Here is a 21,230-nt window from a genome sequence, read left to right on the forward strand (position 1 = left end):
AATGCCGTCCGTGTTCCACGGGACTTTGAGGGCTGCAGCGTCCTCCGCAAGTACCTAGGCCAGCTCCACTATCTGCAGAGTCGGGTCCCCATGGGCTTGGGCCAAGAGGCTGCTGTTCCTGTCACCTGGTGAGACCCAGCAGCGCTGGGGGGACCCTGGGGAGTGTCTGGGTGGGGAGATGCTCTTTCCCTCGCCTCCTGTCAACCCCAAACTGGGGTGACTGGTCCCCTCGCCTGGGCTCTGGCCAGTCCCTTCCCTCAAGCTGACCAGATAGCATGTTTGCAGGACAGAGATCTTCTCAGGCAAGTCTGTGGCCCACGAGGACATCAAGTACGAGCAGGCCTGCATTCTCTACAACCTTGGTGAGCTGCCTGACCCCTTTTAGCCTTTCTTCAGGGCCCTGCCTCCCAGCCCTGCTGGCCTAGGGTGTCAGCTCAGCTACCAGCCACAGAGGCAGTGAACTGACGGAGGGAAGAAACCTGGATTCTGACCCCTCCAACTTCTTCCCCACAGCTCTGTCAGCTCCTCTGCTGGGCTGGCTGCCACAGTGTGGCCACTGTGTGCTCTGGCCAGGAGAGATGGCCTCCTTTCTCCTCTGGCTGGACCTTCCCCATTGCCCCATGGCTTTGGGTTGCTTCAGGCAGAGAGAGAACAAGGCTGGCCTGAATGTCCCTTTCTCTCACCCCTGATGGCCCATCATCAGCCTGCTTACGGGAGAAGCATGGGGGAGCCCCACGGTCCTGTGTGGGTATCCCTGAAGCTTCAGGACTGGACCCCTAGGCTGGGGGCTACTGGGGGAAGCCACTCCGTCCTCTCCTCCCCAGCTGCTGCCAAGTACAGATTGGGAGACCGAGGAGCTTGGCCTGACTTCTGAGTTTCCCCGTTTGCTCCAACTTTGGCGCCCTTGGATTCCCCGCCCAGTTCCCAGACTCCTGTTTTCCTGATTGTAGATGACAATCTTGTACCCCTCTGCCTCATGCTCGGCACAGGTCAGGCAGCCTGGGGAGCAGCCCAGGCTTGTCCTGACACCACGTCCTTTGCCTCCCCAGGGGCGCTGCACTCCATGCTGGGGGCCATGGACAAGCGGGTGTCTGAGGAGGTAAGGAGGGGAGTGGCAGTGGGTGGGACATGTGGACTTAGGAGGGAGGAGTGGTGAGTGTCCTCAGCTTCCAGGGTTTGAATGGATCTGCCATGGGAGTGGCACAGGTAGCTCTCTGGCTCTGCCTCTGGCCATCCTCCCCTCCTCCCCCTCCCAGGGCATGAAGGTCTCCTGCACCCACTTCCAGTGTGCAGCCGGCGCCTTTGCCTACCTGCGTGAGCACTTCTCCCAGGCCTACAGTGTTGACATGAGCCGCCAGATCCTCACGCTCAATGTCAACCTCATGCTGGTGAGGAGACGGTCGGGAAGGGACAGTTAGGGCTGGAATCCTGGGCTGGGCCAGGTCTCGACAGGCAGTGAGGGACAAGCAGGGGGCCTTGGCTTTGGTCTTCTGAGCTCTGAGGTGGACCAGGAGCAGGGCTGTGCTTCCTGGAGTCAGGGAGGCTGGTGGGAAGGAGATCTCTGTGGCCCAGCTGCTGGGGACGAGTAGGTCTCAGGGTGAGTGAGGAACGTGCCTGCGTTTGTTGTCCCAGGGCCAGGCTCAGGAGTGCCTCCTGGAGAAGTCGATGTTGGACAACAGGAAGAGCTTTCTGGTGGCTCGTATCAGTGCCCAGGTAGGGGCAGGGGTAGACGGTGGTCCTCTAGGGACTGAGGGCAGGCCTTTGGCTTACTCCGGATCCTCCACTGACTGGGCCCCCAGGTTGTAGATTACTACAAGGAGGCATGCCGTGCGTTGGAGAACCCCGACACCGCTTCACTGTTGGGCCGGATCCAGAAGGACTGGAAGAAGCTCGTGCAGATGAAGATCTACTACTTTGCAGCCGTGGCTCATGTGAGGGCACCACAGCCACTGGGGAGAGCTGGGCTGAGCTGCCACAGCCCGGGAAACAAATAGTGACATCTCCTTCTTTTCCAGCTACACATGGGGAAGCAGGCAGAGGAGCAGCAGAAGTTTGGGGAGCAGGTGAGTGAGCTCAGGCAAGGAGGGGATGCAGGGCTGGTTCCAGCTTGCTAGTGAGATCCTGGTGCGACCCTTCCTCTACATGGACCAGGTGGTCTTCTGTCTCTCACCCCCACGCCCCTGGCCACCACCCTGCTGCGAGAACTGGTGTTCCCTAACGTGTTGTGTCCTACACGGAGCCCCCATTCCCAGGAGTCTGAGGTGGTGTGCTGGGCTCCCCACAGAGGGGATAGCTTGTTGGAAGTTTAAGCTATAGGGGACAGGGTGTGATGCTAATCTTGGTGCCACTGACTGGCACCTGGCTGTCTCTAAGGGGACACCTGATGGCAGGGCTAGGTGGGGAGGCAGGAAGGAGTTGGGGTCCAAGCTGGGAAGGATAGACCAGGCTCTGCCCCCTGCAGGTTGCATACTTCCAGAGTGCCCTGGACAAGCTCAATGAAGCCATCAAGTTGGCCAAGGTAAAGCTGAAGAAGGGCCTGGCTATCCCTTCAAAGCCCTGAGGGTACATGGTTGGGTAGAAGCCTGGCGGGGACTTGGTTGGTGCTGAGGCCCCACCCCTATCCCTACCCCACAGGGTCAGCCTGACACTGTGCAAGATGCGCTTCGCTTTGCTATGGATGTCATTGGGGGAAAGTGAGTCTGGGGGGTGGGTTGAGAGTGGCTCTGGTTCACTCTAGTCCTGAAGGGTTATCCCCCTGCCTGCATTCTCGGGAGGCGGGTCCTAGATATATGCTGACCCCCCAAGACTTCCCTCTTCCCCCATCCCAGGTACAATTCTGCCAAGAAGGACAACGACTTCATCTACCATGAGGCAGTCCCAGCACTGGACACCCTTCAACCTGTAAAAGGTCTAGGAGCTTAGGAGAGGCTGAGGATTGTGGTAGGGCTGAAGATGGGGGGCTAGAACAGAGGCACAGACTTCATCCAGGGTTCTGTGTGGGCCTTAACACCGCATTTTTTTTCCCCAGGAGCCCCTTTGGTGAAGCCCTTGCCAGTGAACCCCACAGACCCTGCTGTCACGGGCCCTGACATCTTCGCCAAACTGGTACCCATGGCTGCCCATGAGGCCTCATCACTGTACAGGTGGGTGGGAGGGGCTGGCCCTATCCTTAGCACAGGTGGGCTCATGGTGTCTCTAGAGACCACAGACCTCCAGCAACTGCTCTCTCGCTTCCCCTGCAGTGAGGAAAAGGCTAAGCTGCTTCGAGAAGTGATGGCCAAGATTGAGGACAAGAATGAGGTCCTGGAGTGAGTGCAGGGTAGGGGGGTGGGAGGCATGGGGGGTGCACACCAGACTTGTGCTGGCAGGGAGTAGTAAAGTATCTGCTTATGCAGAGGATTTCCTAGCTCTACACCTACAGCCCCCACCCCCTGGGCCTTGTGGGCTGGATTTGTGAGGTGAGAGTCACTGTCTCGGGAGGAGGCTGTCCCTTGTGTTTCATTTTTCAGTGGGTGCAGGCCAGACCTGGTGGTGGAGGTTAGTTGGGGATGGAGAGTTGCCCTCTGCAGACCTCGGGCCTGGTTCGGGGGTGGGGAGGCTCACCCTGGCAGGCTCCCTTACATGGGGAGGGTGGTGTCAGTGCTCGGTGCCCACCTGGTCCCATTGCCTCCACAGCCAGTTCATGGATTCCATGCAGCTGGATCCTGAGACAGTGGATAACCTTGATGTGTACAGTCACATCCCGCCACAGCTCATGGAGAAGTGTGCAGCTCTCAGTGTCCGGCCCGACACTGTCAGGAACCTTGTCCAATCCATGCAAGGTGAGCAAGGGTCAGAGCAAGCAGGTGGAGGGCAGGAACTTGGAAGCTACCTGAGGCAGCCTCTGTTCACCGAGGGTGGAGGCTGCACCTCTCCAGGCCCTGGCACAAGCAGCCGCCCCCACGGATCATGGTGTCCTGTGTGCCCAGAGCTTAGGAAGTATTGGGGCTGCACATATGCCCCTGACAGCAGACATTTCTGTCCCCGTGTGGACAGACCAGAGTAGGGCCTGGTCTGCCTGCCTCAGGAACTGTTCCCCTCCCCACCGCAGTGCTGTCAGGCGTGTTCACAGATGTGGAGGCCTCCCTGAAAGACATCAGGGACCTACTGGAGGAAGATGAGCTGCTAGAGCAGAAGTTCCAGGAGGCAGTGGGCCAGGCTGGGGCCAGCCCAGCAGCCCCCAAGGCTGAGCTGGCAGAGGTGAGGCGAGAATGGGCCAAATACATGGAGGTCCACGAGAAGGCCTCCTTCACCAACAGTGAGCTGCACCGCGCCATGAATCTGCACGTTGGCAACCTGCGTCTGCTTAGCGGGCCTCTGGACCAGGTCCGGGCTGCCCTGCCCACACCAGCCCTCACCCCAGGTGAGCCTCGCCCACCCTAGGGGGAGATGTAGAGCTGAGGTTTCTCCAGCCTCACTCACCACTGCTGTCCCCAGAGGACAAGGCTGTGCTGCAGAACCTGAAACGCATCCTGGCCAAGGTGCAGGAGATGCGGGACCAGCGCGTGTCCCTGGAGCAGCAGCTGCGTGAGCTCATCCAGAAGGATGACATCACTGCCTCGCTGGTCACCACAGACCACTCAGAGATAAAGGTGGGGGGTGAGCAGGGTGGGGGGTTCCAGCTTTGGGCTCCACTCTTAGGTGGTGAGGCCCTGAGTGTCCTTCCCCAACACACACTCTCAGAAGCTATTTGAGGAGCAGCTGAAGAAGTACGACCAGTTGAAGGTGTACCTGGAGCAGAACCTGGCTGCCCAGGACAATGTCCTCCGAGCGCTGACAGAGGCCAATGTGCAGTATGCAGCTGTGCGGCGGGTGCTCAGCGAACTGGACCACAAGTCAGTGCGCGGCCCCTGTGCCTCTGCCCGGCATCCTGCCCTCTGCCTGCTGCTCGCTTCATGTTGGCCTTCTGCCCGGCCAGGTGGAACTCTACACTGCAGACCCTGGTGGCCTCCTATGAAGCCTACGAGGACCTGATGAAGAAGTCCCAGGAGGGCAAAGACTTCTACGCAGACCTAGAGAGCAAGGTGGCTGCTCTCCTGGAACGAGCCCAGTCCGCCTGCCAGGCCCGTGAGGCTGTCCGCCAGCAGCTCCTGGACAGGTGAGTGTGACCCCCAGGCTGTGGTGCGGCTCCAGACCAGGCTTGAGCTTGGCTTATGGGTGCCCTGGTCCCACTCCTTCCCTGCCCCACAGGGAGCTGAAGAAGAAGCCGCCACCTCGGCCCACAGCCCCAAAGCCACTGCTGCCCCGCAGGGAGGAGGCTGAGGCAGTGGAGACAGATCTGCCTGAGGAGCTGCGCAGCCTGCCCCCTGACTTGATGGCCGGCCCACGGCCACCTGACACCTTCCTGGGAACAGCTGCCCAGTTCCACTTTCCTCCCAGCCCCTTCTCCAGCTCCACAGGCCCAGGACCCCACTATCTTTCAAGCCCTTTGCCCCCTGGTACCTACTCAGGCCCTACCCCACTGTTGCATCCCAGGCCTCCCCAGGCCCCAGGGCACCCTGCAATGGCCGTGGCTCCTGGGCCTGCCCTCTATCCCATCCCTGCCTACACTCCAGAGCTGGGCCTTGCGCCCCGATCCTCCCCCCAGCATGGTGTGGTGAGCAGTCCCTACGGAGGGGTAGGGCCACCCCCACCAGTTACAGGTCTGCCCTCAGCCCCACCTCCCCAGTTCTCAGGCCCTGAGTTGGCCATTGGGGTCCGGCCAGCCACCACCACAGTAGATAGTGTCCAGGCTCCCATTCCCAGCCATATGGCACCAAGGCCAAATCCTGCCCCTGCCCAGCCCTGCTTCCCAATGCCCCCACCACAGCCATTGGGCACGCCCTACACCTACCCTATGGAGGCCAAGCAACCCCTCACAGCACCCCCAGCCCAGCACCGCTTTCCTCCCAGGATCCCCACAGGTTTTCTAGCCCCAAAGGTCGGACCCCAGCGCCATCCCTCACAAGCGGCATTTGGACCACAGCCCCCTCAGCAGCCCCTTCCACTCCAGCATCCACACCTCTTCCCCCGCCAGGCCCCAGGGCCCCATCCCCCCCAGGCCCCAGGGCCCTTTCCCCCCCAGGTACCAAGGCCCCTCCCCCCCCAGGCCCCGGGGCCCCTTCCTCCCCAGCCCCCCTTTCCCTTTGCCCCTCAGCCTAGTGTCCTTGGGCAGCTGCCACCCACCCTGCACACCCAGCTCTACCCAGGCCCTGCTCAAGACCCTCTGCCCCCCCACTCAGGGGCTCTGCCTTTCCCCAGTCCTGGGCCCCCCCAACCTCCCCATCCCACCTTGGCATATGGCCCTGCCCCATCCCCCAGGCCCCTGGGCCCCCAAGTAGCCACTATCTCCATTCGAGGCCCTCCACCTGTCAGCCAGCCAGCCCCCAGTCCCCACCTGGTGCCTTCACCTGCCCCATCGCCAGGGCCTGGCCCTGTAACCCCTCGGCCCCCTGCAGCAGAGCCGCCCCCATGCCTGCGCCGAGGCTCTGCGGCTGCAGACCTGCTCTCTTCCAGCCCTGAGAGCCAGCATGGTGGCTCCCAGCCTCCAGGGGGTGGGCAGCCCCTGCTACAGCCCACCAAGGTGGACGCAGCAGAGGGCCGTCGGCCCCAGGCCCTGCGACTGATCGAGCGGGACCCCTACGAGCATCCTGAGAGGCTTCAGCAGTTGCAGCAGGAGCTGGAGGCTTTTCGGGGCCAGCTGGGGGATGCGGGGGCTCTGGACACCGTCTGGCGGGAGCTGCAAGATGCACAGGAACATGATGCCCGCGGCCGTTCCATTGCCATTGCCCGCTGCTACTCACTGAAGAACCGCCACCAGGACGTCATGCCCTACGACAGTAACCGGGTGGTGCTGCGCTCGGGCAAGGACGACTACATCAATGCCAGCTGCGTGGAGGGGCTCTCGCCATACTGCCCGCCCTTGGTGGCCACCCAGGCCCCACTGCCTGGCACAGCTGCCGACTTCTGGCTCATGGTGCATGAGCAAAAAGTGTCCGTCATTGTCATGCTGGTGTCTGAGGCTGAGATGGAGAAGGTGAGAGGTTGGGTGGGTGCCCACGATGTGGGGGCTGTGGAAGGACCCTGGCAAACCAGCTGTAACTGCCTGCTTGTCTGCCCTATAGCAAAAGGTGACCCGCTACTTCCCCACGGAGAGGGGTCAGTCCATGGTGCATGGGGCCCTGAGCTTGGCCCTGAGCAGTGTCCGTACCACCGAAACCCACGTAGAGCGCGTGCTGAGCCTGCAGTTCCGGGACCAGAGCCTCAAACGCTCCCTTGTGCACCTCCACTTCCCCACCTGGCCTGAGTTGTGCGTCTGCCCCCCTGGATGGTGGTTGGGGTGGTGTTGGGCTGTCTGTTCCTTGGTGTAGGGAGGGGAGGGGAGGGGAGGGGAGGGCCTGGTTGCGGCCTGGCTCATAGGCCCCACCCCACCCCACCCGCAGAGGCCTACCTGACAGCCCCAGCAACCTGCTGCACTTCATCCAGGAGGTGCATGCACATTACCTGCACCAACGACCCCTGCACACGCCCATCGTTGTGCACTGCAGGTAAGGGGTGGGCAGCTGCCCCAGGGCCCCTGTGGGCTCTTGGCCTGGCCTTACCCCGCTTCCTGCCGCAGCTCCGGTGTGGGCCGCACAGGAGCCTTTGCCCTGCTCTATGCGGCTGTGCAGGAGGTGGAGGCCGGGAACGGGATCCCGGAGCTGCCTCAGCTGGTGCGGCGCATGCGGCAGCAGAGGAAACACATGCTGCAGGAGAAGGTGAGGGCCTGGGCAGGCTGGGGTTGGGACCTCTGCGCTGGGCGACAGGCCCTGCCCAGCTGACGTGGCCAAATGCACCCCTGCAGCTGCACCTGAGGTTCTGCCACGAGGCGGTGGTGAGACACGTGGAGCAGGTCCTACAGCGCCATGGCCTGCCCCCTCCTTGCAAGCCCTTGGCCAGCACAGGCATCATCCAGAAGGTGAGGAAGGAGCCTTTCCGGGCTGCTGGGCCAGCCACAGCCTCCTGACCCCTCTTCTCACCCACATCTGTCTTACCAGAATCACCTGCCTCAGGATTCCCAGGACCTGGTCCTCGGTGGAGACGTGCCCATCAGCTCTATCCAGGCCACCATTGCTAAGCTTAGCATCCGGCCTGCTGGAGGCTTGGAGTCCCTGGCTGCTAGTTTGCCAGGCCCTGCAGAGCCCCCCGGCCTGCCTCTGGCCAGCCTCACAGAGTCCACCCAGCTCCCTCCCTCCTCCCCACCCCCTCCCTCCTCACCCCTGCCTGAGGCCTCCCAGCCTGAGGAGGAGCTGCCGGTGCCTGAAGCCCCCAGCCCAGGGCCCCCCTCGTCCTCCCTGGAGCTGCTGGCCTCCTTGACGCCCGAGGCCTTCACCCTGGACAGCTCCTTGCGGGGAAAGCAGCGGATGAGCAAGCAGAACTTTCTGCAGGCCCATAACGGGCAAGGTCTTCGGGCTGCCCGGCCTGCTGATGATCCCCTCAGCCTTCTGGATCCGCTCTGGACGCTCAACAAGACGTGAACAGTTTTTCTCTGCCTGGTCCTTACACTACATCCTCTCCAGTGCCTACCTGCCTGTGTCCAGCAGGGGCCCACAGGTGGGCACGGCTCCTGCCCCCATTCCTGCTGCCTTCAGCCCTGGCCTGGCCCAGCCCACACCTCTCTAGGGTAGAGGTGCATCATGGGCTAGGTTCTGCCCCCTTTGTGGGACCTGACATTTTTTCAGCTCTTTGAAAGAATAAACGAACCTGTTCTGTGGCCCGTGTCTGACTCTTATCCAGTGCTGCAGGATACTGGGTCTCAGTGGCACCATATGAAATTTTGTGTGACAGTAGGTATGGCCAGAGTTGTTTTTCAGCTCTGAAATGGTTAAAGAGGTCCCTGTTTCTGCCCTCATTCCCCAGCTACCCCTGTAGCTATACCCTTCTTGGACAGTTCCTGCCGCATGAGCTGAGCAGATCTAACCAAGTGCTGAGGCAGGGGACTCCTCTCCGGGAAGAAGCAAGTACCTCACCAGGCCCACAGCAGATGTGATTTTTAAAAAAAGTTTATTAGAGGCAGGACAGATACTCGGTTCCTTCCCGCCAGTCTCAGTCCAATGCACTGACCCCACAGAGCACACCAGCTCAGGGGGGGAGTCCTAGTGGCTGCCTTCAGTCCAGCTTCTCCAGCACAGAGGGCACATACACCAAGCTAAGTTCGCTGCCGAAATTGCAGACAATGGCGGCATTGTCTAGCACCAGGATCTGGCGAGCAGGCTGGGCCTCACTGTTCTTCCCCAGGTAGACTGTCTGCAACAGGTCCCCGTAGTTTAGGTCCCAAAAGGAGACACAGCCCTGGCCACCAGTCACCAGCAGGTTGTCTGAGATGACACCCAAGCTTGCACCACAACCCAGGTCCTGGAGGAGAGGATATGACAGGCTTAGTGTCTGGAATCCTCCCTAAAACATGGCTGAGACTCCTGGGCCTCCCCACCCCGCCTACCTGCTGAATAGAGTAGAGCTTGATGCCCGTGCTGCGATCCCAGATGCTAATGAGGTCATCCAGGCCACTGCTGATGACGCAGGAAGTGGTGCAGGTGAGGGAAGTGACGTCGCCACGGTGAGCAAACATGTGGCTGACCCGGCTGCCAGTCAGCACGTCCCACAGGCAGATGGCCCCATCTTGTCCTCCACTGGCCAGCACCATGGTCTGAGGAACAGGCCCAGGGCATTGGGTGACTGTGGTAAAGTACCACCTTGTTGACAAGGGTATCCCAGTGCCTGGCAGCCAAAGGCCCTCCCTCTGCCTCCTGGAAAGCCCCTGGGGGCCAGAGACAAGCGCCATGAGCCTGGCTTGGTGCCACACCAGCAGTTCCCTCACCTGGTCAATGTACACGGTCGTGATGGCCCCTGAGTGGCCCTGCAGGGTGAAGAGGCAGCACGAGTCCTCCAGACGGAACACCTGGGACAGGGGTGGGTGGGCAACCAGTCTCTCTCGGGTTTTCCAAATGACACTTTTGCCAGGAAGTGCCTTCCAGAATTTATCCAGGACGTCTCGCTCTTCCTGAGCGACCCAGGAAGCTGCCACCCCAGCATACAGACCAAGGCAACGCTTACCCTCAGTGTGTGGTCTTGGCTCCCAGTCACAAGGCGCCCAGCAGCGGCCTTCAGGGCTGTGATAGGCTTCTGGTGTGCACAGGGCACTGTGTGGGTCAGGTGGCAGGCCACTGTGTCGCTGCTGCTATAGACAGGGGATGTGGGGGCACTGCCCCGCCCTGGGGTCCCTGGGAGCAAGAGGCCAAGTGAGGGACCGCTGAGAGTACTTTGCAGGCATCCCCCACACTGCCCACCACGTGTGGACACGCGCCAACCCCAGGCCCTCTAACCTCTGAACTGCAGGGGGCTGAGAGCAGTGTGGGTCTCCAAGGAGAAGAAATCAAGGGAGCCATTGAGCCGGGCAGCTACAATCCTGAAAGAGACGAGCAGCTGCCAGGGCACCTCTCCCTCAGTCCCCAGCCTCGAGGCCAGGTGCTTGACAAGCTCAGCTCCGCTAGGCACGGGGGCACAGGAAGACAGAGCTGGTCAGGTTCAGGAAGGGACATGAGGGGCCATGGCACAGAGGGAAGCACAAGGTGCTGGGGAACAAAAGTGGGAGCCAGAGAACCCAGGGTGCAATCCTAATTACCAGCTTCTGTGCTTCAGTTTCTTCATCTGTAAAATGGGGATAATAATTTTCACCTCAAAGGTGCTTGTGAGGAGTAAATGATGTAACATACATAGAGCAATGCCCAGTGAGCATTATGTACAGTATGTAAATTTAAAAAACAAAAGCAAACACATGGAGGGCTCCCCAGCACAGCCTGGAGCTTAGGGGAAGGTTTCTGAGGGGGAAACAGGACCTGGGGCCACACAGGAGTTGCTGTGAATAACTTCCAGGGTGAGAAAGGGAACCATGTCCTTACTCTCCCTGTCATAGTGGATGAGGGCTGAGTGTTCTAAGGACTTCCTACTTTCCTTGTTTAGTTGTCACCCTTCCCGTCAAGGTGGACGACTGCCCTCTGTTTACAGGTGTAGGGCTAGGCACCCTCAGATGGAAGTCGGCCCAGGGTCACACCCGAGTGAGGGGAGCCGGGACTCCAACCTCAGAGTGTGGCATGGCACTGAGGCAGACACCCTGGCGCTCTCACCTTTTGTCAAGGAAGACAAGGGCTGTGATGCCTGAGGAGACCTCTTCACTGCTGCAGCGTAGCACCCCCTCAATGGCGTCCCACACCTGCAAGGCAGAGGCTGTGAGCACCTGCCCTCCGACCGGGAAGGCTCACGGCTCACTGCACGCACCACCCCCTGCCCACTGCCAGGCCCACCCCCACCCACCTCCAGCCACCCACTGCCCCGCCCACTGCCCCACCCACCTCCAGGCGGCCACTGCTCCGCCCCACCACGATGAGGTTGCCCTGCAGCTCCAGGCTCCAGATGGAGCCATCTGCACTGGGGGCCCAGATGAGGGAAGGGGAGCCCTTCTCTGGAGGCAAGCCCCCCTCCTCCTCGGGGGCGGGGAGCAGTACAGGCCCGGGCGAGGGTGGGCGCAGGGCTGGCGAGTGAACGGGAGCCAGGCCCTCCTCCTGGTACACCCGCTGCACCAGGCGGCTGAAGTCATAGCCCAGTGACTCCCGAGCGCGGCCACAGCCACCCCGGTGCCGGGGCTCTGGCTGGGCAGGCTCTGGGGGCTGCAGGCGCAGCTGTGCGGAGAAGTTGGTGTCGATGAGGCAGGTGAGGTCTGGTTGGTCCCCAAAGAGGGAAGGTGGTGGAGGGCCCTGGGGGCGATACCGCAGCGGGGGGCTGTCCCCAGACTCCTCCGGGCCACCCTTCCCGCCGTCTGACAGCCGTTCCCAGCTCTCCTGAGCCTCAAACACGCTGCCAACACCACTGTCCTGGCGCTGCCTGCTGGTGGGGCCCAGAGGAGGGTTGAGGCAGGGTGGGAGCATGGGGAAGGGACGGGTTGGGGGAGGAGATGGGGGACAGGTGGGGAAGGGTAGAGGGAGAGGAGGTAGGAGGGGCAGGGGAGGAAAGAGGGTAAGGGAGAAGGGTGGGTGAGGAGAGGGGGAGGGGAGATAGAAGGGGGAAGGAAGGGAGGGGAGGGGGAGGGGGACGGGAGGTAGGGGGAGGGGTCTGCACCTACCCAGGCTGTGGGATGCGCGTGAGGCAGTCCCCAGTCTGCGCATCCCACACGCAGACGTGGCCTGCCAGGCAACAGCTCACCAGCAGCATGCCATCGCTGGCCAGACACTCGATGTCCTGCAGGAGGGGAGAGTGCCACAGTGGTGTGGAGCCTGGTCCGGACACCCGCCACCGCCCACCACTGCCCTGCGCTCACCATGAGGTGCCCACGCAGCACCAGGGGCACGATCTCTGTCTCGGGTGGTGCGTAGCCGTAGTCGTCACAGGGCAGCTCCCCGCGCTTCCGCCGGCCGGGCCCACCAGGCTGCCCGTAGTTCCGCGGGCAGAACACACGGTAGAGGCAGAGCAGCAGCAGCACCAGGACAATGCCCGCTGCCAGGCCGAGCGCCCCTACTCTGTGCCCAGTGGAGAGGGGTCATGAGGTGCGGCCCAGCCCCTGCCTGTAGCCCCACCCCAGTCCCTTCAGCAGCCTTACTTGTACAGGGTGACATCTCCATGGGCCTGCGCTCCACCTGGTCCCTTGGGGTTGGTCTCCCAGAGCCCACTTCGAGCAGGGCCTGGCCCCTGTGGTGGCCAGGCACTTCGGCCATCCTGCGGGTGCCGTCCCTCCAGGGCCTCCCTCGGGTTCAGGCGGAGGGTGACAGGGATGACAGGCAGCAGGCTGATGTATCTTGGACAGGAGCAGGTGGGCCTCAGAGGAGACGTCTGAGAAGGATCGCTCCTGCTGCCACCCTCCCCGCCCCAGTCCCTTCCCTACTCTGCGTGCATGACTTGGCTCAGCCTGCTCAACTCAGAGGTCAGCCCTCAGTCTGTGGGTAGTCAGGTCTCTCTGGGGCCCAGCTCTGGCATCCCGAACTTGCTCTGCCAACACCCAAGCAGCCACCATCTCTGCTGGGCTGAAGTCTCGCCTCTCCTGGCACAGAGTGGGTGGCACCCAGCAGATGGACCTCATTCTGGCCAAGAGGCTGGCAGTTCCCTGTGACTGACTCCCCAGAGCAGCGCCCAGGACCACTCCCCGGGGCTGTGGCTGCTTGAAGTACTGGTTCCCAACTCACAACCTTACGAGTTATTTTAAATTATCTGAACAAAAGTACAGAATTCAAACCAGTGGTCTCCCTTGGTGACCTAAGGGGGAAAGGGTTGCTCTGGGGACGGTGAGCTGACACCACCAAGCGGGGCTGGAGGTGGCAATTGGCACAGCCCGACTCACCTCTTGGCCAGTGTGATGTTGTAGTAGCTGAAGAGCGTCGGCCAGTGCCGGAAGGACAATTTCCTCCAGAGTTCCTCATCCTCAGGCCCCCAGGTTACCTCTGGGACTGGGCTGTCATGGACCCCCTCTGCTGGACCCATGGGCCCAGATGGCTCCCCTGTCGATGTCTGGTTCTCGGCTGGCTTAGGGGTGTCAGGTGGGAAGATGGAGAAGGCAGGGTCCGGATGGCTGGCGGGCAGCACACCACTGGGCACGGGCATGGGGGCCAGGGCACCCTCGCCCAGCGGGCTCTGTTCTGTCACCTGGGCAGTGAGGTAGGTGCGCAGCCCTGCTGGGTCTGTGTACACCAGGATGCCGATCCACACGACAGTGCCGGCCTGCAGTGGGGCGTCAGGGGCTCAGTGGGGTCCCTGGGAAGAACGGGCAGCCCCAATCCCCAGCTGCCTTGGCCCTCAGATTGGGAGGCAGCGCCGGGGCCTCAAGCCTGGGGGTGAGGGAGGGCACAGGCCCAATCTGCCCTCTTTCTGCTGCCCTGAGTTCCCACTTCCCCCACATGTGGCCAGTTACCATTGGAAGGGCCTGGTCCCTCTTCCATGGGCAGGACCTGGGTCTCCCAGCCTGAAGATACACTGGGGCGTTAGCTTTAACAGAACTGACCCACCCCTAGCCAGGCCTCGGCTGGGGCCAGAAAGCTGCTACCATCCTTGTGGTCAGCATGGCTAGACGGATCGTGCCTGAGCTGCTCCGGAGGCGCCCAGGGGCCCCAGTCCTTGCAGCACCCCGCCTCACTCCCCCCACTCAGTAACTCCCTGGAGAGGTTCTTCTCCCTCCTGCCCAGCCTAGCCCAGCAGGTGAGTTATTTAACCCAGCATTTCTGATGCCTGCATGCTGTAGAGCAGCCAACAAACTCAGAGCCAGGGAAACACGGTGGCCATGAGCTGGTTCTGCCCCTGAGCACCCCAGCTAGGAGGCTCCTTCCCTGGGTCAGCCTTGGGCACTCTGGGGAGATGACAGCTCCTCCAGGATGCTAGGGCTGCGTCTCCCAGAGACAGGCTCAGCTCTTCAGAAACCAACAGGGCCTGATAGGGAGCGGGTGGTGGGCAGCTTTGCAAAGCCAGGCTTCCGGGGGCCACCAGGGGCTGAGAAGCACCCCTTGCTCCAGGAAGATGGGCAACATCAAGAGGGAACCTGACTGCCGGCCTCTGGAGGAGGACAGGGGGGCGGGGTGAGGTGGCAGGTACCATGATGAGGCGCTGTGCCAGGCGGGTGCGGGCCAGGAAGTAGACGACACGCAGCCTCTTGGGGAGCCGCAGGTTTCGGAAGGAGGACGGTTGCAGCGTGATGGTGTGGGGCATGGACGGCCGCACAGCCAGCTGCCGCTCGTGGCGTGCTGGCCGCCCCACTGGCTTGGCAGGGGGCAGGCAGGCCTCGGGGGGCAGCCGCTTGTTCAGGTCCGCTAGCTGTTGGGGGAGCAGTGGTCAGGGCCCAGATCTGCGCCTCTCTTATCCAGAGGTTCCCTCAGCACAGTTGGGGCTGAGGAGGGCGGCGGCCGGAGCAGAACTCAGCCCCCACCTACCTCCATCCGGCGAATGTCAATGGACAGGACGGTAGTGAAAAAGAGCATCTGAAGGAAGAAGTCAGACACCAGGCCCACGACGGCAAAGAGACAGAACTCCTGGAATCATACGACGGGGGGCGCCGTGACTTCATGGTCCAGAACCGAGACAGGCAGCTCCCTACCTGCGGGCACCTCAGAACCAGAACATGGTGGGCAGGGCACAGCAGAGATGAAGCTGCTGGTAGCTCTCCTGGATCTGAGAGTGGGCAAGGGGGGACAGCGCCAGCGGCTCACCACCCCCCACCAGGGACCCCCCCACCTCTGGCCACAGAGGAATGAAGGGTAGGTGCTCCCCCTAAACCTTGTGGTTTCTCTAGAGAGGAGGGGAGCCTCATCCAACTTGAACACCTGAGACCCACCAGCCTGCTCCCCAGAACGTCCTGCACTGAGCACCCGGCCCTGATCATGCTCCACCGGCCAACACCTTCCACAGCCCGAGAGGGACTGATGCTGTGCTAACACTGACAGAAAGGTGGTCTCTCTGGTCCCCAGGCTCTGTCGATGGATGGAATTTTCTGATTTAAGTTTTTCACTCTGCCCTGTTGAGACCTCTGACACGTCACCACGGATTCTATTCAAGTAGCAGCGCGGTGGCCATTCAGCTCTAATGTCCTGAGGCTGTGCGTGTCCTGCAGAGCCCGGTCCAGGCCGTCTTGCGGCTAAGCCTAGAGCCCCTCTGCTCATCCCCATGCCCCAGCAGGCCTAGCAGCCCCGGCGGAGGTGGGGAGAGGAGACAACGCTGCCACCCTCTTCCTGCAGCAACTCCCCCAGCATGGTCAGAAACAGCCTGGGGTCCCAGTCTAAGTCCACCCCAACCTCTGCACTGGCCCCACGGCTGAGGGGCTTTGCCAAGAGCAGGTGCCACTGGGGGCAATGGGTGGTGGCCTCCCACAGGGTGCACGATGTTTCTGGAGGCTGCAGCTGTAGATCAGGGTCAAGGTCAGGGGCCCACCGTGTGTCTGCCTGAGAACCAGCTGAGTTCCTGACCACACAGCCAGCCACCAGCCCCTGCAGAACCCTATCGCCCTTGCTGTTGAGCTCCAGCAGCCAGGCTGGCCTCTTGGCTTATGGAAGAGCAGACAGGAAGGTTAAGAGGATGGGATCAAAGGCAGAGCCTGCCAGAGGCTCAAACCCGCAACCCAGCCAGGCATACCGAGTACTCTGAGCCAGGCGTGCCAGGAGCCTCTGTGCACCCCAAACAACCATCTCAGAAGGCAGAGGCCCCATCTCAGGCAAGGGTGCTTGCATCAAAGGAGGGGTGCACCCTGCCCATGGCCGCACCACTGGGGAACCTTGCAGTTGGTCCACACTCACCCAGGCTCCAGCCCAGCCTTAGGGCCTTACCTGGATAGCAGGCACTAGGGTGAAGTAGCCAATTAGGATGATGCCCAGCTCGGTGGCCATGTTCTTCATGATGGACCAGCTCTCACTGCTTAGGCCTGCAGAGGGCGAGAGAGGCTATGGGGCCAGCACATCACCTCCCTCCACCACAGGCCTGCACACAACCCTGTGGGGCTCAGAGTGTAAAGGCTGGTCCCCCGCCCTCTGAGGCAGCCATCCCACCCAAGTGTCCAGCCCTCAGGGCCCTGCCAATGCCCTGGCTCCAAAGTGCAGCTTCAGTGCCACACAGCTGCTGCAGGGAAGAGGGGGCTTCAAGGCGCGGAGGGGCCGGGGGAGAGCTAGAACCCTCAGAACATGGGAGAAGGGGGTAGATGAGATGAGCAAGCCCAAGAGAACAGCTGAAGACCACCGACTCTAACCACCGCCAACCTCCCCATACTGTCCTCGTCTGGGCCACATGGGCACAGCCTGTGAGTGTGCCCTCCCACCACGTGGCACAATGGCTAGCAGAACAGAAGTGCTAGCTGAGTCCTTCCTCGAAAGCTCCTCCCCATGCTGAGGCCCTGGGCCCCACGCCATCACGCTGTCCCATGTGTAAGGCTCTGAGCTCCTAGCCTGGAGGGCCGTTTCCCCTCATCTCTTCCATGTCCGGGGCAGGGCCTGGCTCATCACAGAGGCTCACACTGGGATGCTGCTGAGTGAGTGAGCCGCCTGCCTTGGTCCTGTTCCTCACAGACCCGGGGTCAGGAGGAGGAAGCTCAGGAGTCCAGGCCACCAGGGTGGGGCTCTTTTCTCGCTTTCCCCAGAACCCAACACTCCTACCAGTGAGGCCTAAGGGGGCTTTTCTGACAGCTCTGGATGCAGCATCTCCAAAGTGACCAGTGTGGCCCTGTGTGGTGGAGCGAGGCAGGAAGAGAAAACACCAGGCTCCAGCCCAGATGGAAGGCCGCTGCCAAATACACGAGCCACGCAGCAGAACCTGGCTTGCTCTCTTGTTGACACAGAAGCCAGGACAAAGTACAGTCCAGACACCCCACAGCTCTACAGAGTGCCTGGTGGCCCGCTGTACATTACACTGGAGGCCAGAGACAAGGGAAGTTTCTGGGGCTCCCTATTTCCTCAGGGAACACAGCAGCAGGAAGAACTATGAGCATGGCAGTCCCCGCCCTAGGACCATCCCACCGTGTTACCTTGGGCGATCCGCAGCTTCACCTCGAGGTCCACTGGGGTGGAGACCACTGACTTGGTGAGCACCAGCACGTTCTCTAGCCCGATAACCACCACAAGGTAGGGGAAAATCTCGCTGGGGAGAGAGTGAGAAGGCGCGGGACAGTGTGGTGGAGGCCCCCAACACAGGGCTGGTTCTCAGCAGGCTTTGGCCCCTCAGAAGGTTGCTGGTGTTCAGGCCTGTAGGGAAGGCTGAGTGGCCCCCACAGCACAGGGCAGAAACCCCACCCTCCCCCAACAAGGCCTCTGGCCACACCACTCTTGGTCTTCAGGCAGGCCGTGAAGCCTTGTCAGGGGCCCGGGGACCATCCCACCTCCATCCATCCACACAGCGGGAAGAGAGTGGAAGAGGCCCCATGGGGAGAGGACCAGGCCACAACTCTCCCAGCCCTGCCCACACCAGAGTCTGCCGGTGGCCAAAGGAAACGCCCACAGCCAAGAGCCCACAGAAACCCCCACTGGCCAAGCCATCCCAACTGAACGGCAGGGAGACGAATCTAGCCTGAAGCCCCATTCACCTTCTTCTTGTTTTTCTTAACTTCTCATACAAAAATTTATACATATATTGTTATGTGACACTAGCTGCAATCCCTACAATGTGACAGCACACTCCTCCTTTCTACCTCAGATTTCCTGTGTCCATCCAACCAGCTCCTGTCCCTTCCTGCCTTCTCGTCCTGCGTCCGGACAGAAGCCATCCATTTGGTCCCGTGTATCTGCTTCAATTAAGCAGCACACTCTTCACCAGTATTGTTTTATGTTTTATAGTCCAGTCTAATCTTGGAAGAGTGTGCTTCAGGAATGGTTTTAGTTCTGGGTTAACAAAGTGTCCAGGGGCCATGGTTTCAAGGGCCTATTCACCTTTGTTGAGAAGCTGAGTTTAGGAAAGAGTAATTGTTGTTAATCAAATTCTACTAGCTATCCTAGACCACGGTCTCACATTACTGTTGCTGCTGTTGTCATGGACAGTCGAGTCGATTGTGGCTCATAGCGACCCTACAGCACAGAACAGAACTTCCCATAGAGTTTCCTAGGCTGAAATCTTTACAAGAGCAGATCGCCAGGTCTTTTTTTCTGTGGCTAGTGGGTTCACGTGACCAACTTTTCAGTTAGCAGCTGGTTACCGTTGAGCGCTTAACCATTGCACCACCAGGGCTCCTTCTCACCTTGCTAATAATAAGAGTATTAGAGCCATCTATGCACCAGGAACGCCCACTGAGCATACCTGCCAGGGTCTCTGCTGTGGAGACAATGGAAGGGAAGAACCTGAAGAGCATAGTAGAAGGTATGGGGGAGGGGTGCTTAACACCATCAGGTTCAGGAAAGGAAGCAGGTGTTTCATGAGCAAGATGAGCTACAGAAACAAACCACAAAATCACTTTTGCTGCAACCATCCTGGCGCGCCGAGGATGGGGAGAGGCCAACTGGTTAGTGAACCCACTAACAGGCAGGTGGGGCGCCTTGCCAGAGCTGAGGAGACCGAACCCAAGGACTGCCCAGGGAAGGGCTTCCAGAGTGAGAAAGGTGCCAGATTATAGTGTATTGGTATCCTTTAAAAAGCTTACTCTAAAATGATCTACCTCATTAGGCATTTAAATGTTTAATTTTACTGTGTTTTAGGTGAATGTTTACAGTGCAAATTAGTTTCTCATTCAAAAATTTATACACAAATTGTTTTGTGACATTGGTTGCAATCCCTGCAATGTGTCAGCACTCTGCTCCTTCCCTTTTCCACCCTGGGTTCCCGTGTCCATTTGTCCAGTTTTCCTGTCCCTGCTTTCTCGTCTCTGCTTTTGGGCAGGTGTCGCCCATTTGGTCTTGTATACTTGACTGAAGAAAGAAGCATATTCCTTATGTGTGTTATTGTTTTCGAGGCCTGTCTAATCTTTGGATGAAAGGTGGGCTTCGGAAGTGGCTTCAGTTCTGAGTTAGCAGGGTGTCTGGGGGCCATAGTCTCGGGGGTTCCTCCAGGTATTTAAATGTTTTAATATTAAAAACAGAAGAAATGTACCCTTCTCTATTTCACACCCATCTGTGACTTAAGCCATCAGGAAACAGAGTGCATTGTATGTGCACATATAACAAGTGCACACCCCCCCACATACTCAAGACAGACATATGCAAATACACATATCTATTCACGCTTTTACACACACCCACATAAAAAGACATATATATACACATACATATTGACCCTTCTACACACACTCACATAAAAATACATATCCTATATATACACACACAAATATACACATGTACATATACATATACACACCTACAAGGTGTGTGAATACAAGGCAGATAAAGAAGAAAAAAAATGTACCTCTTCAATGTCAAAGATAACAATGTAAGGACATGGAGTGATGGCAAATGGCCCAGTCCAGGACACGAAAGTACCCAGAAATGCAAAGTTCCTGGCCTGAGGGCCCACCCTGTGGCCCAGTGGAGCCTGGTGGGGACCTACCCGCCATTGAGGGTGGGCGTCAGGCCGAAGAGTGTGCAGAGCCCCACAGACATGAGCAGCGAGCTGAGAACTGTGACCACGGCGGCCAGAGCCAGCCCCCACTTGGACTTGACCATGTCGATCTTCCCTGGAATAGAGGGAGCACGTCAGGGCAGCACCTCCTCTGCCCCTGGCCCCCAAAGACCCTTAATTGAGCTCATGGGAAGCAGAGGTGCCCTGAGAATCAATGGAGGGATGGCTTCTGTGTCAGCCAAAAGAAAGGGCAGCTACAGACACTTCCCAGTCTCATGGACATGGTGCACCGCTTGGGAACCCCTCAACCCAGGAAGGGTCTTTCCCTGAGAAGTGAGAGGAGCCCTGTGCCCACCCAAGCCCCCGAGACTCTGCTGGGGGATGAAGCCCTGGCTTTGTGACCAACAGGCACGTTCTACATCTACCCGCGCCACCTGAGAGGCAGGAAAGCAGGTGATCTGGAAGCATCCGCTGGCTGGGAGAAAGCCCCGCCTCCACCATGGACCTACGCGTGGAGAAGTAGATGTAGGCAAACAGGATGATGTAGGTGGTCACAAGCGGGATGAGTTCAGCGATGCCAATCTCCTCTTTGAAGTGCACGTGGACCAGGCTCTCTGCCCGGAGGCTGCAGTTGGGGCTGGGGTGTAGCAGCATCAGGCGGGCACGCAGGCTGCCCAGGAACCTGGGCGTGGAGGGGTGGCAGATGGGTGAACTGTCTGTCCCTCTTGGTCCAGAGGACAGACATTCCCCACCCCCGTGTTACAGGGGGACTCTCCACAGTCCCCAGGGGTGTTGGAAGGATTACAAGGTTGGCAGAGTTGTCTCAGAAGCTCCTGTCCCTTTCTCAGCACCCTTTCCCCATCTATCACACCACTGCAGGTGCCAAAGGCTCAGGACAGCCAAGTGGAGGCATCTCAAGTGGAAAGCTCTCTGCAGTGCTGTTAAGAAGGACTCTGAGGCCACATGGGCTCAGGACGGGTAGCTGGGGACATGTGTCCTAGGTTCAGGATAGGCAGTGGGGGCAGCTGGGGAGATGTGTCCTAGGCTCAGGACAAGCAGTGGGGGGCGGTTGAGGATGTGTGTCCCAGGTTCAGGACAGGCAATGGGGGCAGCTGGGGACGTGTGTCCTAGGTTCAGGACAGGCAATGGGGGCAGGTGGGGACGTGTGTCCTAGGTTCAGGGCAGGC

At 60.0% G+C, this 21,230-nt stretch overlaps 2 protein-coding genes across 5 annotated transcripts in view; one reads left to right on the top strand and one right to left on the bottom strand.

Annotated features, from left to right (window-relative positions):
* Positions 1 to 8,776, top strand: part of PTPN23 (protein tyrosine phosphatase non-receptor type 23) — a 54,112-nt gene extending 45,336 nt beyond the window's left edge. The window contains exons 3-26 of one of the 3 annotated variants that reach the window (XM_004368473.2): positions 1 to 128; positions 286 to 362; positions 1,050 to 1,099; positions 1,257 to 1,388; positions 1,633 to 1,713; positions 1,800 to 1,931; positions 2,016 to 2,063; positions 2,462 to 2,518; positions 2,635 to 2,693; positions 2,829 to 2,908; positions 3,029 to 3,143; positions 3,243 to 3,308; positions 3,676 to 3,821; positions 4,091 to 4,402; positions 4,477 to 4,631; positions 4,723 to 4,874; positions 4,958 to 5,137; positions 5,230 to 6,079; positions 6,152 to 7,054; positions 7,143 to 7,327; positions 7,461 to 7,565; positions 7,637 to 7,775; positions 7,862 to 7,975; positions 8,055 to 8,776. In XM_004368473.2, coding sequence (XP_004368530.1) covers positions 1 to 128; positions 286 to 362; positions 1,050 to 1,099; positions 1,257 to 1,388; positions 1,633 to 1,713; positions 1,800 to 1,931; positions 2,016 to 2,063; positions 2,462 to 2,518; positions 2,635 to 2,693; positions 2,829 to 2,908; positions 3,029 to 3,143; positions 3,243 to 3,308; positions 3,676 to 3,821; positions 4,091 to 4,402; positions 4,477 to 4,631; positions 4,723 to 4,874; positions 4,958 to 5,137; positions 5,230 to 6,079; positions 6,152 to 7,054; positions 7,143 to 7,327; positions 7,461 to 7,565; positions 7,637 to 7,775; positions 7,862 to 7,975; positions 8,055 to 8,534 — 4,746 coding nt within the window. In that variant the 3' untranslated portion in view covers positions 8,535 to 8,776. Of the gene's footprint in view, positions 129 to 285; positions 363 to 1,049; positions 1,100 to 1,256; positions 1,389 to 1,632; positions 1,714 to 1,799; positions 1,932 to 2,015; positions 2,064 to 2,461; positions 2,519 to 2,634; positions 2,694 to 2,828; positions 2,909 to 3,028; positions 3,144 to 3,242; positions 3,309 to 3,675; positions 3,822 to 4,090; positions 4,403 to 4,476; positions 4,632 to 4,722; positions 4,875 to 4,957; positions 5,138 to 5,229; positions 6,080 to 6,127; positions 7,055 to 7,142; positions 7,328 to 7,460; positions 7,566 to 7,636; positions 7,776 to 7,861; positions 7,976 to 8,054 lie in introns of all 3 variants that reach the window. The other 2 variants (XM_004368474.2, XM_004368475.2) reach the window with 2 other exon arrangements.
* The window catches only part of SCAP (SREBF chaperone), a 47,534-nt gene continuing 35,078 nt past the window's right edge, over positions 8,775 to 21,230 (bottom strand). Inside the window, exons 6-22 of one of the 2 annotated variants that reach the window (XM_023726451.1) lie at positions 20,553 to 20,725; positions 20,032 to 20,158; positions 17,531 to 17,643; positions 16,344 to 16,438; positions 14,958 to 15,056; positions 14,623 to 14,841; positions 13,382 to 13,758; positions 12,647 to 12,841; positions 12,368 to 12,566; positions 12,173 to 12,288; positions 11,406 to 11,934; positions 11,181 to 11,266; positions 10,380 to 10,462; positions 10,111 to 10,277; positions 9,875 to 9,955; positions 9,497 to 9,703; positions 8,775 to 9,411 (exon numbers count right to left, since the gene is read on the bottom strand). In XM_023726451.1, coding sequence (XP_023582219.1) covers positions 9,166 to 9,411; positions 9,497 to 9,703; positions 9,875 to 9,955; positions 10,111 to 10,277; positions 10,380 to 10,462; positions 11,181 to 11,266; positions 11,406 to 11,934; positions 12,173 to 12,288; positions 12,368 to 12,566; positions 12,647 to 12,841; positions 13,382 to 13,758; positions 14,623 to 14,841; positions 14,958 to 15,056; positions 16,344 to 16,438; positions 17,531 to 17,643; positions 20,032 to 20,158; positions 20,553 to 20,725 — 3,112 coding nt within the window. In that variant the 3' untranslated portion in view covers positions 8,775 to 9,165. Of the gene's footprint in view, positions 9,412 to 9,496; positions 9,704 to 9,874; positions 9,956 to 10,110; positions 10,278 to 10,379; positions 10,463 to 11,180; positions 11,267 to 11,405; positions 11,938 to 12,172; positions 12,289 to 12,367; positions 12,567 to 12,646; positions 12,842 to 13,381; positions 13,759 to 14,622; positions 14,842 to 14,957; positions 15,057 to 16,343; positions 16,439 to 17,530; positions 17,644 to 20,031; positions 20,159 to 20,552; positions 20,726 to 21,230 lie in introns of both variants that reach the window. The other variant, XM_004368476.2, reaches the window with a different exon arrangement.

This window comes from Trichechus manatus, unplaced genomic scaffold (genome assembly GCF_000243295.1).
Source record: "Trichechus manatus latirostris isolate Lorelei unplaced genomic scaffold, TriManLat1.0 scaffold00001, whole genome shotgun sequence".
In the NCBI taxonomy this organism is placed as follows: domain Eukaryota; kingdom Metazoa; phylum Chordata; class Mammalia; order Sirenia; family Trichechidae; genus Trichechus; species Trichechus manatus.